Raw genomic sequence first — 19,177 nt, 5'->3', positions numbered from 1 at the left:
TCTCGTCACAGTATCTCTGTGCATTCAAAACGCCATCAATAAAATGCACCTGTGTTCTTCGTCCATAACAGACGCCTGCCCATACCATAACCTCACCACCACCATGGACCACTCGATCCACAACATTGACATCAGAAAACCGCTCACCCACACGACGCCACACACGCTGTCTGCCATCTGCCCTGGACAGTGTGAACCGGGATTCATCTGTGAAGAGAACACCTCTCCAATGTGCCAAACGCCAGCAAATGTGAGCATTTGCCCACTCAAGTCGGTTATGACGACGAACTGGAGTCAGGTCGAGACCCCGATGAGGACGACGAGCATGCAGATGAGCTTCCCTGAGACGGTTTCTGACAGTTTGTGCAGAAATTCTTTGGTTATGCAAACCGATTGTTTCAGCAGCTGTCCGAGTGGCTGGTCTCAGACGATCTTGGAGGTGAACATGCTGGATGTGGAGGTCCTGGGCTGGTGTGGTTACACGTGGTCTGCGGTTGTGAAACTTCTCTACTGCCCCCAAATATATGTATAGCCTTCTCGCAGGAGTTAAAGTGCATATCTCTGGTAAATGAAGTGCTACATGAGAAGACTACTCTAAATAAATAAAGAACTCTGAAAATATTGACGTGGGGGGTGTGTTTTACTTTTGGTGCCATATGCCCAGAGAAATTAAGTCATAAACATGGGGAAATTAGCTTAATTTCATCTGCCACTGATAAATACTCAGAAATGTGAGCCTGTCAGAAAAGCTGACTTCAGTGATATCATGTTAGGGACTGACTCCTCACACCCATTCACTGAAAGCAATGAGAAAACCCAATTTTTTTTTTTTGCACCTCAAAATCAGTTTTTTTTTTGTTTGTTTGTTTTGTTTATTTGTGGACTGACGGTGAATACACAGAAATGGTGAACATGTGTGTTTTGGGAGGGTCCATCATAACCAATCATGGTGTTTATTAATTGTGCAGTTTTCCCGTGGATAAGATTTTTGGGGGAGAAGTGGAAGTGTTTTGTACACACCTTCCAGAAAGAATAGAGAAATTGCGGCTGGTACAGCGTAAGAAATGTGCTTCAAAAAGTATTTGGAGCCAGAGTTACAGAGAAAGAAGAATTTTATCCTTGTGTTTAAAGGTGGGAACACTTTGGCATGCAGTGACTGCTTTTGCAGTCAGTATGTGAGAGACAAGCTGTGACAAGCCAAACCATTTAACAGTATTACCTGCTTACCGGATCAATGACTGTGAATGGAGAAATGGCAGATGGAAGCAACACAAACGCCATGATCGGCTATCAAATCTTTACTGACCGTCATGTGTTCTTATTTGGATGTGTTTTGAAAGGAGATAATGACTATGGAACTGGAGTATGTGTGATTCCACATGGTTGCGTGCAAGCACAGGAGCAGAATGCCGCTGGAGCGCTCAGGGTATGTATTTATGAATCTGTACTTTTTCAATCTTATTTAGACGTGTCTGATGTGGGAGGTTTTTTTCTGAATACAAAAAAGCAACCCGGATTGACATACTCACACGTCAAAGCATGAAGCTAAGTGGCTGAAGGCTAAGCAGAGTGATCTTTCGCTTGCTAAAAGTCAGTCCACAAGGTTACGTAATGATTATGGATAAAAATGGCTATTAATCTGTTGTGCATTTTCCTGACACTCTCTGGCTGAGTTTACTTTTATCAGCTATATCAGTACCTGCACAAGTTACAGACTTGGAAGAAATTATTTAAAATCTGGTATATAATATTTTTAAAAGATAGCACTGACTGGCATGTGATATGCACTTTAAATGCTAACTCGGAAAATATAGGAAGGATAGACAGAACAAAAGATATCCTACATGGCTAACAACAAACGACAGAGTGAGGGCAAAGCCTGCTTTCCTTTCTTTTAGTTAAGTCTATTCTCTTTCATGCTTTCTGAATGATGGACTGTCATCAGCCTGTTTCTCAATTTCTGCAGGTTCTGGTTCCTGGATGGAGTTATGTAACAACAGAGAAACCCACTTTCTTGCATTATTTGAGCAGCATCAATGTCTTGGTGTTGCTGATGCACAAGTAGTTACTTCTAGTTCATACCATAAATGTCTAAGATTAATGTTACTGAAAGAAGATTAATCATCACGACTGCTGCCCAGACGATTCTCAGGTGGCACAGAGCATTATCTCAGTGTGGCAATAATCTTGACATCTCTGCTCCAGTTTGACAAAAAAACATGAGGCTGAGCCTGAGGTCAGCTAGAAGAAAGTTGTACAAGACCAAAATTGAGCTGTTTGGTCAACAAATTTAATATTTAAACACCCAGGCAACAGTGTTTGAAGTTACTGAGGCGGGTTTATAACCAGAAGATGTAGAGTTCAATTTGTCATCCCAGAGGTCCTTAATCACACAAGTTAGTTACTCCCAGCATGAAGCTGAGTCCTTGTGTGACTGGCTGAATGTGGGGCATCACTGGAAAACCTTTTTAGCATCTTCAACAGCACTGGAGAAATGCAGTCCCCTTAATATGTAGGACTTTGTAATCACACCCACAGAAGCCTGCAGCTCAGTTTCACAGGTGTACGTCAGGTTTTGGAGAGCAGCACGCTCTGGGCATATTTATAGATGTGGTCTTCTTTTGTCTTCTTGACCTTTTTGGGCTGATTGGCCTTCTGGAAAGCCCATTTTATGAGTTGGTTTTAACATATCTAACCCTATAACAGTCTAATAAAGACCTAAAATAAATGAAACAAAACAAAATGAAAAACTAACTGCACAAGAAACTAGAAAATCAACACTTTGTACTGACAATAAATGGGCTGCCCTTATATAGCAAATTTTTTATTACATTCAGGCAAAAAAATATATAACCCAATACTAAAATACCCTCAGCCGTATGAGCATACAAACAGGAAACAGAATGTGACCTTTTAACCTCTTAAATTAGGTCAAGGTTTGCAATCTTTGAACGTGTCCAAAGTCTGTATCCTAAGAATGCTCACTGTGAATTTGAAGACCCTGGAAGAAACAGGAATGGATTTATGTTGAGCACAGGCAGACGGACAGACAGATGGACGGAGAGATGGACGCAAGGTCTTCACAATACCTGATGGCCATATTTTGGCATCGGATAAAAATTGAGCTTCTCGACATTAAAATTTCTAAAAGTGATCCCCTTTAAACTCACAACAAAAATAAATCTTTACCACAATATAAACCAATGTCCATATAACTGGTGGCATCCAGATGCTCAAAGATTTACAATGATCTTCCCACCCACCCACCCACCCACCCACACACACACACACACACACACACACACACACACACACACACACACACACACACACACACACACACACACACACACACACACACACACACACACACACACACACACACACACACACATCACAGTGCTGCGATGCAACATGTCCAAGTGCACACCAGGAGTAGCTTAGGGTTGAAGGACCTTGCTCAAGGACATCTTAGTGTTTTCATCTGTCCGATCAAGGACTTGAACAGAGGATGTTCTGGTTAGAACCCGCCTCTTTAACCTCCAGGCCACCGCACTGTCATTTTTACATGCAACTCACCAGACTGTGGTGTCCACAGTGCTGTCGTTAAGCTGTTTGTAGTCCAGCTGAGCGAAAAGAGGGAACAGTACTTGGATGCCTCCTATAGAGTGGATGGCACTGTGGATGGAGTGGGTAACAATGGCCTTCACATCCTGATGGGTAGAAACACACACACACACACACACACACACACACACACATTTTAAATGCACCAGATATATATGGAGGAAAAAATCATTTTCTTGCCGTGGGCTCAGGGTTTGCTCGAGATGTCTAAAAGATAGCATGATCACTCATTTTAATCTAAATGCAATACACAAAATACTCCAATGAAGTAAAAGGTACATTGTTTTTCTATATATGTATTTTGGAATAATGTAAGTGGCTAATGTTTAATTAGTGGCCGCATAATGTTGATGTTTTCTATAAAAGCATAACAAAATCAATCTGCACTCATGTTATATTACATGCTACTCACAACAACAGACTTACAACAATCTTGTAAAAGAATTACAAAATGAAGGAGATCTCAACCCCAGTATTCGTTTAAGCAAACTGTACTGTGCAAATGTTTTAGACACCCAAAAAGTGGTTGTTTTGATTTTGTTTTCCCTTTCTCAGTCAATTAGAATGCTATAAGCCTCATTTTCTTTAGGTGATTGCTTTGCAGGTTGACTGCATCTGCAGTTGCTGATGATCATTTGATAACAAAACAGCTCCAAAAAATTATTTTATACTACTCGTTTTCATTTTAATAGGAATGATGTATTTTTAAATGTGAAATGTAATGACACATATTACTTATTATTAGTCAAATTAGTAAAATATTGAAAAGTATCAGGCACAGTCCTGCTTCATACCATTATTATTTATATACCACTTTCACTTGCAAAGTGCTGCATACAAAAATAAAAAAGTCACCAAATAAATTGGATTCTAAAAATATTAAAATAGGAAATGCATAAAATGCGTCACATAGAGTGCATTTAGCAGTTACGTGGACACCACGCTGTGAACAAAGTTGAGTGGCAAGTGTTTTGAACATGACCAAAATACTCACTACACCCTGGCAAGCGCCAACAACCGTGTGGCGTGGGTATGACACATCTGTGACAGACAGCGGAAAGTGCTACACGTGCCTCGAAATGTCACGACTTCTGCATGAATGGGCTTCGGTCTAATTTTACCAACCTCAATGGAACTCGACTGCCTTGCACCAATTGGTAAACTACTCCATAATGTTGGTGCATAAACTGAAAATACTTATTTTTTGTCATTTTGTTTTTTTTACAGAGCAGGTCGGCCCCTCGTGATCGAAGGGCACGAGCGAGCACATGTGGCCAAACTGACTCAGCCACATAAGATGCATAACCACTAAATAACTGAACAGTGCAAGCTTGACTGTATTAATATTTACTGCACAGGTATTGCAATAAATATAATTTCATTCACCTGCAGAATGTGTCAAAGAAATAAAGAAATAGTTTGATAGTGAACTATAACATGAAGCACACCTGTAACAAAAATAAGTCCTGCTTTCTTTTGAATCCTCAAATTATTTGTTACCCTATGATAACAGAATGACAAATATAAATTGTAAAGTGCTATCCTTTTGACATGCTGACTTTGTATTCCAACACACAGGGCGCAAAGGGAACCCGGCAGTCCATTCTGCAATCGATCGACATATCGATTGTCATGTTGTGCAATAAATCCATATTTACAGTCATCCAGTCAGGTCAAACATTACAGATTAGTCACTTTTGCCGACTGACCTGCAGCATGAGTGCATGTGGTGAGTGAACGAAGATGGAGGGGTTTTCTCTAGGCGACGACTCCAGGCAGAGCTGGGCATCCGTGGCCTTGGCGTTGTAGGTGAAGGAGATGGAGCTGGCCAGCTTGCCGTCGTACAACACTTGCTTGTGGTGCTCAGCCAGGTGGATATCACTCTCTGACTTAAACTTAAAAGTGCTCTGCAAAACACAAAATGCAGGAAAACAATTACAAATGTTAAGGTGTGTGTGCATGCGTGTATGCGTGTGAGAGAGAGAAAAAAACACCTTTACAAATGACTTGTCCAGAGATAAGAAAAATGGAAGAATGTGTGTGTCTGTATGTACAGGTCAACACCCAAAATGGAGTGAGCTTAATTACAATGAAGAGCTGTGTGTAAACAGCACAGCATTAGCTTAATGAACACAGTGTTAAACTGGACACTAATTTGATTAGTGCAGAATGAGACATTGGGGGGGAGGGGGGGCTTGTTCTAAACTCACCATTTCTCTGTGTAGTACACAAACATGAAACACAACAGAGCCTGGACACAACCCACGGACTATAACGAAACACAGCTGACATAACGCACCACAAAAATTGTGTCTACTGCGTCTACTGCCCCTGGTGGCAAGTTGCCATATAGGTCATTAAACCCGCCTCCTTCATGAAAATTGACACAAACTACAAAGATGAGCGGATATGCAATCTTCATCAAAACAGTGCAGACGTGAAGCAGTGAAGAAGTAATCCAGGGTTCAGTCAAGACCCAAATATAGAGTGGATAGAGAAAGTCAACATGTCCTCAGGGTTTTATAACTTTTAATGTCTTTATGCCATTCAAGGAGCAAATAAATAAATAAATACATAAATTGCAACTCTTATAAAATTTGTCAAATTATCCCCTTTAAACTCACACACACAAAAAAATCTCTTCAACATGATAATAAATTAAATAAAATATCAAAACCAAAATAATATTTTATAAGTGAGTACCATTTAGTAGAACACAACCAACTATTCACTTTCACACCTAGTTTACTTCAGACAAGTCAGTAGACAATGTGTACATGACGTCAAGTCCCTTAATATGCCTGAAAGTTCACTTCATTAAGAAATACAAACAGTATGACCCTGCCTGGAGTAGGCAGTTCTTAAAAACTGAGTGTGGAATCACAGGACTAGCGAGGGAAGCCACCAAGACACTCATGACAACTCTAAAAGGACACATAGTACCGGCTTCGCAGTCTGTGCTTAAAGAAACTGAATAGGGCTTTTTTTTTTTTGTCTATTGCATCACCACTCAGCTTCATGGTGGTCGAGAAGGAGATGATGTAGCTGTGTTACACCAAAAGACACAGTCATTTGTGCAACCTATTAGTTTAACTTTGATATTTTTATTTAATTTATATCATGTTGTAGAGGTTTGTTTTTGGTCTGAGTTTAAGGTGTAGAAACTGTAGAAATTTTAATAAACAGAAACCATCTGTTTTCTAAATGCCATAAAGACATTACAATGTGTCAAAGCACAAGGGCATGCAGACTGGAGTTCTATATTGTTTCTCAAAGCAATATGATATACTATATATAATGATATACATCATTGGACCTCAAATACGTATCACAATACTGACAAATTTATGTGCATAATACTGGTTTTTACAAATTTTATTGAAACGCATTCATAACTTGTAGTGTGTGATGTTGGTGTGTAACCCAACCATGTGTGCTGTATTTGAACTTTGTTTTGCACTTTTTCATTGTCTTCATTCTATCCCAAATTGAGTTCAATATGTTTGTTTGATGAGATTACTAATCCAAAGACCCTTAATGGTTTTCAGATTTATGGCTTCCCTGACCCACACAGATCCAGATGTCAGTGTTTGACACTGCTTCAAAAAAAAAAGAAAAGAAAAAAAAAGAAAAAAAGAATTGATTCACATCCAATTATAATTATGCAGAAAATGTAAAATAAGCAAACATATTTTATTTGGCTATTCAATTCAACTTAGTGCAGAATTTTCATAATAGTAGTAGTAGTAGTAGTAGTAGTAGGACATTTTAAGGGCATTTTCTGGGGGAATTCCTATGGCTGGGTAGCAATGAAATCAAAGTGAAGGTATCAATACCGATACCTTCACTTTGATACCGGTTCCTGAACGATACTTGTTTTGATACCAATTTTATAAGATCAATTCTAACGAAAAGAAAATTACATTACACATAGTACATATCTTGAGTTTTATTTTTCAGCTTTGGTAATTTTCCACTCAAAGCATTTTTCTTACAGAAAAAAATAAACAATTTCCAGTGCAAAAGAACACTTGAAAATACTCTGTAGTTTTTGTCAAAAGCATTTCCTTTCAGACATGAATGTCACTCCATACCTCTGAGCTGCGCTCAGCCAGCTGCTGCACGTCAGCGCTGGACATCTCATTTTGGGAGGGAAAAAAAAAACGTTTTGATTGATTGCAGTTTATTGTTTGCATTACAAGGTTTAGAAAGAAGTGTCATTTGATTTAAATGGTCATTTGCTTTGAAGTTATTAATTTCGACCGGACCCTATCTTTCCAACTTGACTTGGCAGAGAACGGCGCAGCATTTGCAGCTGTGAGAATGGAACGGAGGATGATTCTTGTTTTTTTTCTTGCAACAAGACAGGAGTCCAAGTTAGTGACTTTAACTATTTCACAATTGACATAATTTAATGGCTTTGAGAGGGGTTAAGAAGTGGATTTGCTGCTTCCGAAAAGCAGCGAAGCAACGAACCAACAAAGCAGCGGGTCAAAGCAGTGCTTCATCGCTTCAAGCTTCAAAGCGATGCACGCATTAAGTTGCAGTAACATTAAGTAGCCATCGTTGATACTCTCAGATGAAGCAGAGTCCGGTGGTGGAGATTTTGAATCAGGCTGCTCGTGCTCTGTAATGTCCACAGGTGGACTTGAATGCTGAGAGGAGGACGGCTGCAGACCGCTCTTTTTGCACGTGATTAACCTCTGGGTACCGAAACTTGGCAAAGAAAGACGAGGCATGTTTTGATACTCTGTACTACAGAAGCATTTCGGTCAGTGCCACAAAAGAACCGAAGTTCAGTACCCAGTCCTAGGAATTCCTTCCTCTTTCCCCTCTGGCTACACCCATGCCCTGCAGACTAGAACAATAAAAAAAACTTGTATATTTACATGGAAAGCACTAGATGATAGACAAGTAAGAAGGTTTTATCCATGTATGTACTAGGGGTGCCGGAAAAAAAATCGATTCACGTCCGAATCGCGATTCTTATTTATTACGATTCTGAATCGATTCAAAATGTCCAAGAATCGATTTTTAAAAAGCTTTTTTTTAAACATTTTCTTGCTTACTCGCTGCGTGTACTGTTTATCAGACAACGGCTTCCGTACTACAACGTCCCCACGAGGGGAGGGTCCAGCGTGCTTCAAACGTTCGTGAGCTGCAGCTTAGTATGGCAGACAAAGAGCTAATTCAGCCAGCACCGTCTTTGATGAAGGCAAATGTTTGGGCACATTTTGGATTTTATTATTTGCTGCGTAAGAAGGAGCTTGACATGACTTATGCAGTGTGCAAAATCTGCAAAATGAAAGTGAAGTACTTTGGAAACACTTCAAATCCGCAAGCCCACATGCTACGCCATCACCCGGAGCTAAAAGAGGAGAGCAGCGGTATCTGCCGACTACTGACCAGCACTTCGCTAAACTGCCAGCCAACTCTGAACGAGCAAAGCAGATAAGTAAATTTACATCTAGAATCACTTAATTAACCTTGTAAAGCTGCATTTTCTTAAACATAAATTTTTTTTAAGTAATATAACTATTTCTCAGAGTTCTTTGAATCAAAAATCGATTCTGAATCGAATCGTCACCCCAAGAATCTGAATCAAATTGAATCGTGAGTTGTTGTACGATTCACATCCCTAATATGTACCATCTCCAGAAAGAGTTTTTGTGAATATCTGAGGGGGACTACGTCTCTCGGCTGGCTTGGGAACGCCTCAGGGTTCCCCCGGAGGAGCTGGGGAGGTGTGTGTGGACCGGGAGGACTCAGTGACTTTGCTTGAGCTACTGTCCCTGCGACCCGACTCCAGATAAAGCTGAGGAAAATGGATGGATGGATGGAAAAAAGCAAAGCATAAAATTTTTTGTTTTTAACTCACCATGGGTGTGTTGATGTTTTTAATCTGTTGCACAGCCAGATGATGCGCACAGACTTTGTGCATTATTTGAAAGTAAACAAAATGTAAATGTTTCTAAAACTCACCACAGGTGTGCTGCTGTTCATTGCGTCACCAGCAAGTTGTAAGACAACACCACAACACAAACTGATTTAAAGCACTCAGAGCTGCTGCACAAAACAGTGCACTAACAGCCTGCCACATCCAGCGCTGACATATCAAAAATTATGATGACTGTACCAGTATGTGTACTGAACATCTTATACCGGTGCTTTGATAATACCGTGACCCGGAACAGACCCTTAGTGTAGACTTAATATATCCATGGTAAATGAATCTAACTCACGGACAAGCAGCATCTGAATCCAAACTGCCCCAACATGATACAATAAATCAAAAAATACAACCTCTTATTTGGGACAAGTAAAGTGCTTCAAAGGCACATTTGAAATTTAATATATGTTGTAATTTCTTGTAGTAACTACTGTACCTTAAAAAAATATATAGTGAATGGACTGCATTTAAGTAATGCTTTCATGCTCATAGTGCTTTACAGTGATGCATCACATTCACCCATACACACTGATGTAAGGGTGCTGCCATCCAAGAGTCTCAATGCAATCAGAAGCAACCTGGGGATAAAGGATCTCTCCCTTCGTGATTTCTCCAGTGTAACCGAGATTTGAACAGAGGATATTCCTGTCACAAGATCACCGGTTTTAACAACTTGACAATCTGCCCATATACATGAATGTGCTATATCGAAGCAGAGAGAGAGAGAGAGAGAGAAGTGCTGTCTTTATCCGTGTATCTGCATGCATCCACCTACTGGAGTCTTTGACTTTAAACATCCTGCAGCTGTGCTGATGCATATAAGAAGACATACAGTTGAAAAGCTGACAAGTTGTTCTGCTGCCCTTTGCAGCAGATGCAGACGGGGGGGCAGTCTTCCCTCTGAACACCTAAGTCCCACGATGCCTCACTCAGTCTGACTGCTCAGGAAAGCCCTGGGCTACATACAGACCTGCAGGCCCATCTTGTTAAAAAGAAAAAAAAAAAAAAATCTTTCTGAATCTGCTCTACAATATACGACCCTAGCAGGTTTAACTGTGGTGGTGTGTGTGTGTGTGTGTGTGTGTGTGTGTGTGTGGTGGGGGGGGGGGGGGGGGGGGGGGAGAATCCATCTTGAAAAGCATACAAATGAGAAGCAGACCATCCATTTGTCTGCACAGGCTGCTTATATCATCCATACCTTCATCTTCCCTCTCCAGGGCTGGCATTGAGGCAATATAGCTAAGCCTGAAACGAATTTGTCGAGGGGTTTGGGGGCTGCCTAAGTCCCCAATGGGGTCAAGGGGCAAAGCCCCGGGCTGGGGGCTGCGATTTTAGGCCTTTTCAAACCTGTTTGGAATGTTCTCAGGAACACCCAATGTTAAAGATTTTAAACAATCATTACCATCTTTGAGGTCAAGTGGTTTGTGTTTTACAATGCAGTTTTCTAAAGCAAAAAGAAAATAACCACAAACAAAAATTGGGCATAGGTTCCTCTAACATCTGCAGGTTTTGTCTACATACTATCATCACTGAACACTGTTGCTGCTGGGCTCATATTTTCGGGGCAGTTATTTTATAGTTTATTCAACAGGCCAGTCCAAGCAAACATCAGTGTGGAAAGAAAAGCAAGGCAGAAAATGAAAAGAGTTGGGTTCGAATCCACTCCGAGTTTCAAATATGTGAAAATAATTATTATTTCAATAAATGAATGGTTATTAACTTACAACATAAGCTTAGCATTTTATTTTTGAAATGCCAAAATTCGTAAGCAATTTGAATTTTGAAATTTATCGAACACTCGTCATGAATGCTTACTCCTTTCACTAAGACCTCTTCAAACTACATAGACAAAAAACATAAAATAATACTTACAGCAATCGGCTGCACTGGTCAAAATCATATCCACTAAATAATCTCTTTCTTCAATTTGATCGCTTTGTCTAACAGGTGCCTGCAAAATGCTAAAAAAAGATTTTTGTTCTTATGCAGACCAAGCCACATTAAAACACATTCAATGATTGGTTATCACATCGAGCTAGACCAATGAAAAATCGTGTTATTAAACAAAGAACAGGGTATATTTCGCGGCTCTTATTAAACAAAGAACTGGTATATTTCCCGGCGCTAAACGTCATTCGTGGACCATCCCCTCAAACTCTGTCATAATTGTGTTATAAACCAGTCACCATTTGTTTTATTATACATCTGTGTAATTAATAAAATTATCTTCACGGACGATTCGTTCGCACGTGCACACACATGAAAAAAAAAAAAAACACCGGCTGCTGCTGCACTTCGCTTTCTCTCCTCAAACTCTGTCATAATTGTGTTATAAACCAGTCACCATTTGTTTTATTCTACATCTATGTAATTAATAAAATTATCTTCACGGACAATTCATTCACATGCGCACGCACATAAAAAAAAAAAAAAAAAAAAAAAAAAAACACCAGCTGCTGCTGCATTTCGCTTTCTCCCCCTCAAACTCTGTCATAATTGTGTTAAATAAAAGACAAAAGGGACATAAGTCCTGCTCACAGGCTGATTGCCAGAGACAGAACATGTCCACATCAAGTATAAACTCCAGATAGACATCTCCACATCACTACATATCCACAACGCGTCCTTCCATAGGGATTACATGTTAACCTGTCGCCTCCGCTGCATTATATCCGGATCCAAAAGCTGGAAATCCGGCTCAGTCCGGAAAAATACCAGGCCTGCTCTCACTACTCATGTGAGATGAAAACCACTCTTTGATGCAAAAAAATAAAAATAAAAAACCATACTCATAAAAGTGAAAAATAAAACACTGCAATTATCAAATAAACACCAGATGCAGAGCTGCATCTGAAGCATACTTCCACAGATGCAAAGCCTCTTGCCAGCAAAGTATTTTCGGCAATGGTAATTACAGTAATTACACAATAGGACAACAGGCAGAATTAATTTATTTTTTAGTTAAATATGAGAGCTAAAGCCCTGGTGTTAAAAAGCTCTTCTATTAAACAGTTGCATTTAAAAGCTTATCCATTAAACCTAACTGAGAATTGTGCAACGAAGGGCAGGAGGGACAGTCAATCACAAACACAATTAAGTTGCTCTTGTGTGTATTTTGAAGGTTACAGAGCCCTCTGCATTTACATAAAATATTGAGTAGCCTGAATATGTAATTAATACACTGATTAACATTCACATTTTTGCAGTGCAAGCTTGTATTTGTTGTTTTTGTGGTGCATTCATGTTCTGGTGTGTTTTACATGCTGAGGTGTGTGTCTACTGCAAGAGCGGAAGCTTGTACTTATGCTACTGTTCTAACCGTGGGAGGCAGGTAGCTGAAAATGTAAAAGAGCTTTGCTGACTCTTTGCAATGTTAAAGGGTGTGCAGGCACATTTGGAAATCAGAGGGGGGTGGGGGGTGGTGGAAGACTGTACCAGATTTAAAGTCTACATGGCTGAACATATTTTCCCCTCACCTGGTTACACAAACACATATCTCCCTACAGTCTAACACCTCACAGCTGCAGATATGACACTGGCCTGCAGCGATAGCAGCACAAATATGCCAAACCCATTCAGCTCAGACTGGGCCACCCTGCATCTCCACACAACAGATATACGTAAATGAAGTCCGATCTGTCAATCTAAGTTCTGCAGTGCCTAGCAAAACATGCATGGAAGTCATTTTGAAAAACAATCTAGAATTAACAGAGAAATAAATAATAAATATCTCATGAATAGCATAGAAACTAGGTAATTCTGCTACATTATTGTATAATCATAATGATGGCAGGCTTTGTTCTGAGTAGTTACAGTGTGTATTGGTCTAATTTTTTGTATCCAGGCCACCCAACTGTAGGTCTAAAGCCGCGTTCACACTGGGTGCGACGCGAGCGACAGGTTGCCATGTAATCCCTACGGAAGGACGCGTTGTGGCGCCAAACCACGCAGCACGACGCGATGGACGCAAATGAAGCGACGCGAGTGAAGCGATTTTGAGCGATTGCCGCGTTTGCGGCGTGACACTGCGTCGCGTCATGTTGCGTTGCCCTCCTCCCCAAGTTGAAAAATCTGAACTTTTTCATCTTGTCGCGCCACGATGACCAATCAGGGACTGAATATGTAGTGATGTGGAGATGTCTGGAGTTTGACTGAGTTGGATGTGAACATGTCCTGTCTCTGGTAGCCAGCCTGTGAGCAGGACTTATGTCCCTTTTGTCCTTTATTTCACAATTATGACAGAGTTTGGGGGAAGAGCGAGGAGCAGCCCCACAGCAGGGGCAGTGGAGTTTTTTTCTTTCTTCTATACGTGCGCGCGCGAGCGAAGCATCCATTAAGATTATTTTATTTATTAACTACACAGATGTATAATAAAACAAATGGTGAGTGGTTTCTAAACACAATTATGACTGAGTTTTTGGGGGAATAGCGAGGAGCAGCCCCACAGCAGGGGCAGTGGAGTTTTTTTTTTCTTCTATACGTGCGCGTGCGAGCGAAGCATCCATTAAGATTATTTTATTTATTAACTACACAGATGTATAATAAAACAAATGGTGAGTGGTTTCTAAACACAATTATGACTGAGTTTTTGGGGGAATAGCGAGGAGCAGCCCCACAGCAGGGGCAGTGGAGTTTTTTTTTTCTTCTATACGTGCGTGTGCGAGCGAAGCATCCATTAAGATTATTTTATTTATTAACTACACAGATGTATAATAAAACAAATGGTGAGTGGTTTCTAAACACAATTATGACTGAGTTTTTGGGGGAATAGCGAGGAGCAGCCCCACAGCAGGGGCAGTGGAGGTTTTTTTTTAAATTGTTTACATGTGCGCGCGTGAACAGGACAGGAGGTCCTCAAACTGGGCCCTGCAGAGACGGAAGGACCGCTGAAAGCGGCCGTCATCCAGACGCAGCTCCTGCAGCAAATAATGATACTCCCCGAATTGGGAACGTCTCATGACGTTTGTCAGCTTTCCACAACAACATGCTCCGTGTGATCAAGGTCTGTCATGTTAACTTGACTGACAACCGGAGACGGCGAGCGGAATGGAAGCTCCTCCTATTTGATGACGCACTGGGGTGAATTTTCGCAGCGAAAGCAGAGCAACACACCAGGCGATGGTGGCGCGTCCGACGCCACGTGACCGATGCAAATTTATGGCGTCTGGTCGCACCTGGTGTGAATGTGGCGTAAGAGATGACTGATACCACCCAAGACTAATGGAGCTGGGTACTCACCCCACCCAAGAACAAATCAATTTCTCAGTAAACCGGACCACCCAAAGCTGATAAACCTCTCAGATCAGACCACCCAAAACCAAGCCAATGAATATCGAATATGCCAGAGATCACTGAAAACCAACCCAAAATTGAACAAAAACAATATAAGGGTTCTCAGGATGTAGTTTGGACACTTCTTGGGGTTTAAGTACAATTTTGGCAATTCATTTATTATGATAATTATGATGATGATGATGATGATGCCTCCTAATATTGTCATTCCTCCATAATTTTATTTTATTTTTTTACTATGGTATCGTAAGCCTTTTAAAATGGAATTGTTTGTTTGATTTGTTTTCCAATAGTGTCCGGCACCAAAAATTAATTGGGAGATTCATGGAAACCTCTTACAGAATATACACCAGTATACAGTTTTCAGTGGTACAGCAATGGTGGTTTGTTCCTTAAAATAACATTCTCTCTGTTGTAACCACCTGGTAACTCAAAACCACCCAAAAACCAATGATCGCAGAGCTAGGATATAGTCTCTGGCTGACCTCCTGGATGTTTAGACAGACTGCTCCAGTCGCTGAGCAAGAAAAAAACTGGAATGGGATGCTTGTAAGAACCTTTCCTGACACAGACAGCAGTGTAATAATTCTGATATTACTGCAACTCAGGCAATCACCCTTTCCTTTCCAGAGAGGCACAATAAGTCCTTTCTTCCTCTCTGTAAGGATGATACCTGTCACCCAGACTGAAACCAAAACTGTTTGCAACACCAGAACAGAATCATCACCCTACTGTAGTAGTTCAAGTAAGAGACTGCAGATCCCTGGAAGTCAGCTGCTAACAACAACAACAAGTACAATAAGAAGCAGAGGAAGAAGAAAAAAACAGATACAAGGTTTTAACAGATTTTACAAGAATTCCTTAAACAAAAGAAATGGGGAAAAACTGAAACGGAAAAAAACAGAAGAATAACAAAAACAGAATCCTTAATTGAACAAAACTACCACTGTCGCATGTACTTGCTCCTGGGGTAAGGTTAGACCTTATTCGTGTGAATAGCACGAATTCATTCTAATTCATTCCGTGATGGGTGCACGAAATCAAAAGTGAAGCGGGGGTGGGGGGGTGGTTATGGTTATGGTTAGGGTGGGGGGAAAGAGTAAGATTAGGTTATGGTTATGGTTAAGGTTAGGGTTGGGAGTGGGAGTAGGGTTAGGAATACTGAGTTAAAAAAAGCCCTGTCACAAATTTGACTCATTTCGTCACGGGAGCACGAAAAAAAAAAAAAAAACGTGAGACTGGGCTGGCATTACTCACTCTGAAGCCTCCAGCCATTTGGCTAAATATGAATAAATAAAGAATTTCACCAAATAAACCTAACAAATGCAGACAGGAGACATTTGGACACAAACATACTTGCACGGAAACATATAATACAGGCATGCAGGTAGACTCAAACAGGGCTCGTTAATTATGTTTTGGCCAGATTGGTTGACACTGTTACGCAACAAAACATCTGGAACCTCCTGATGAAGCCAGCAATGTGCTCAATAATATGTGACTGACAAGGCATTAACAGAACACACAACAGAAAAAAAAAAAAAAAAAAAAAAAACAGCCAGCCAACACAGAAAAACAAGACTAAATGTTCTGTCTACTTGTCTTGAGGAAATTGCTGAACCTCGCACAGAGGCACGTATAATTCACAGTGTGTTGGCCATCATGATCAGCATCAGCTGAGAAGACCTGAGAAACCTGAGACCTGTTTAGCAAACTGACCCGTCTGCCTTTTGCTCCTTATTGCTGAATGGCACCAACAGCGTCTGTGAGCAAGCGGCTACAGGCAGCATATATATATATATATATATATATGTGTGTGTGTGTGTGTGTGTGTGTGTGTGTGTGTGTGTGTGTGTGTGTGTGTGTGTAGAAAGAGAGTGATAGAAAAAGACGCAAGTAATACTGCCTGCAGTGAAAAGAGATAAGACAATAACAGCATCAGCTCCTCATATAGGCGCATCATTTGTGTGAAGTCATGAGAACAAGGAGAATCCTGTAGTCGCATTAAGACAGGAGTCCCACTGGCGCTCTCCTTTAGCAGAGTGAAAAACCAGCACACTCATCATTACAAAATGATCCAGTTTCACGGCCTGCAGCTTCGAAACAAGTGAACCATTTAATGGTCTCTTCTGGGCATCAGAGAAGCCCATTCTGTGCCACGCAGAGAGGCAATCATCTGACTGATCAGCCCCTGGAAACAGAGGGCTGTGACAGAACAAATCATTACATGTGGGGGAAAAAAACAAAATGCAAAACCTCCAAGCCTGTGAGTGTGTGCGAACTCCATTGTAAACTGTTGTGTAAAAGAAAGCGAAAGGTCCTGTCACCAATATATTAATTCATAATTCTATGTCTAAGATAGACAACCATATATCAAAAAACCTACATACACGCTGCATGTTGTCAACATGTTTCCAAGTCTTTGTAATTAAAGGGACTAACTGTGTAATATGGATATTTTTCTCATTTATGACAGCAAAGGGGTGGTCGGGGTTTCAGTACAACACAGCTCTATGACTGTGCCTCTAGAAATTCTTCTGCTATAAGCAAAATGTAGTTGCGAAGCAGCCTGTTTTAGACTTCTGCAATGCTCATATGCAAACTGAAATTTATGGGGTACTTCTGCCAGTAAACTTTAGTATCTGTACTATATAAGATATGGGTGGGCAACTTGATCTAAAATTAATATCATGGTGGTTCTCACCATTTTGGACAATGATGGCATTATATTACAGTATTCATGGTTTTGCACGATATGTCCCTATGAATGATAATCTTATTTGAGCATACAAATTCAATGAAATGATTACCGATTTCCAAATGAATGAATATGTGGATTTATTGTGGATTTATTTTTATAATTTCATCTTATTTGTTGGGAAGGTGTCGTAGCACGGACCCACAACAGGGGGCGCAAAATGAACGGACAATGAGTAAGCCAAAAGGTAACAATTTACTGTTGTGACAATACACAACGAAATGTACAGAAATTGCAAAGTCAATTAACACCAGGTGACGTGTGGGCAGGCTCGAAGATAGAAGACCCCGACGAGAGAGAGACCGCGTCCCACACGGCCTCCACCACCAACGGTCTGAAGAACACCGGAGCCGCCAAGTCCCGAATCCCCAGGTGACCTCTGTCTTCGGCTGTCGACCCTGGTACTGCTGGCAGAAAGCAGAGAAAAGATGAATGAGTGTAACTCCTTACACTCAGTGGTCTATAGTCTGTACACAGTTAGGAGGAGAACCTCCACCTCCGAATCACACACTCGTGCAGCTCCTGGTGTGACCACTTATCTGTAGCGCGGTTGTCGTCGTCACGCTCCACGCCACTTCCCAGATAAGGGCGAACACCACAGGATACCGGCTGCAACAAAAGTTCAGGTTATTACTCAACGTATGAGTCAGCAGAGAAATTACCTTACGGTAGTCGATTTCTCGGCGAGGAGGTGGAGTTCCGATCCGGCTTTTAAGATGGTGATGCTGATGATGAACGAGTGACAGCTGGTGCAGGGGATGAATGACAGCTGTCACTTCTTCAGGGTCCGGCGCCCTCTCGTGCTTGGAGCCCGCACTCCAAGCAGGGCGCCCTCTGGTGGTGGTGGGCCAGTAGTACCTCCTCTTCAGCGGCCCACATAACATTATTTTTCATTTGCACCATTAAAAGAACATTTCTAACTAGGGATGGGGCCAATCCAATCCAATGTCAGTAGCGGGTTCCAATATCAACATGCACGGATTACAAATTTCCGATACAACCAGCTGACTTTTCCAATCCAGGATCCACTTCTTTTTTCTTTCAGTGCGGAAATGTCTCCAGTAGGGATTCCCTGCTGGCTGCCGCTGGCTGGAAACCATGACAGGGACCTCCCGAGCTCAGGTGTGCCTCAACGAGATGCGGATAATGAGATACGCCTCCGATCAGGAGGCGTAAAATCAGTACCTATATATTACTTTTCTGTCTATGTCTGCTGCATGCCACTAATGTCACACAATGAAAAATAGACCCTGGCTCTATTCTCTACTAAGTCGCGGCAGCCATGATGAGAAAAACGCACAAGGTGTAATGTGTTAACACAAGTGCCAATATGAAAATCAACACAGTCGCCATGCACTCTCGACACATCTGGTGTGTTTCATGCATCATAGTGTTAAAGCATTGAGCAATTTATATTGTGGTGCACTACCACACCGGTGATGACTATGACACCAGTGCATCACCCACCCCTAATGTAAGACACCTGATGACCTATAATAACTTGTTGAAATGCTCTCTTCCTAATGATTCTTGCTCAGGAGTTAAATATG

At 41.1% G+C, this 19,177-nt stretch overlaps 1 protein-coding gene across 16 annotated transcripts in view; it reads right to left on the bottom strand.

Annotated features, from left to right (window-relative positions):
• Window positions 1-19,177, bottom strand: part of nbeaa (neurobeachin a) — a 361,602-nt gene that overhangs the window by 149,268 nt on the left and 193,157 nt on the right. For all 16 annotated transcript variants that reach the window (XM_034178254.1, XM_034178240.1, XM_034178256.1 and 13 more), the window contains exons 9-10: window positions 5,337-5,534; window positions 3,580-3,713 (exon numbers count right to left, since the gene is read on the bottom strand). In XM_034178254.1, coding sequence (XP_034034145.1) covers window positions 3,580-3,713; window positions 5,337-5,534 — 332 coding nt within the window. The remainder of the gene's footprint in view (window positions 1-3,579; window positions 3,714-5,336; window positions 5,535-19,177) is intronic.

Source organism: Thalassophryne amazonica, chromosome 9, assembly GCF_902500255.1.
Source record: "Thalassophryne amazonica chromosome 9, fThaAma1.1, whole genome shotgun sequence".
Taxonomy (NCBI): Eukaryota; Metazoa; Chordata; class Actinopteri; order Batrachoidiformes; family Batrachoididae; genus Thalassophryne; species Thalassophryne amazonica.
The sequence above is the reverse complement of the archived record's forward strand: the minus strand, read 5'-3'. Positions and strand labels throughout refer to the sequence as shown.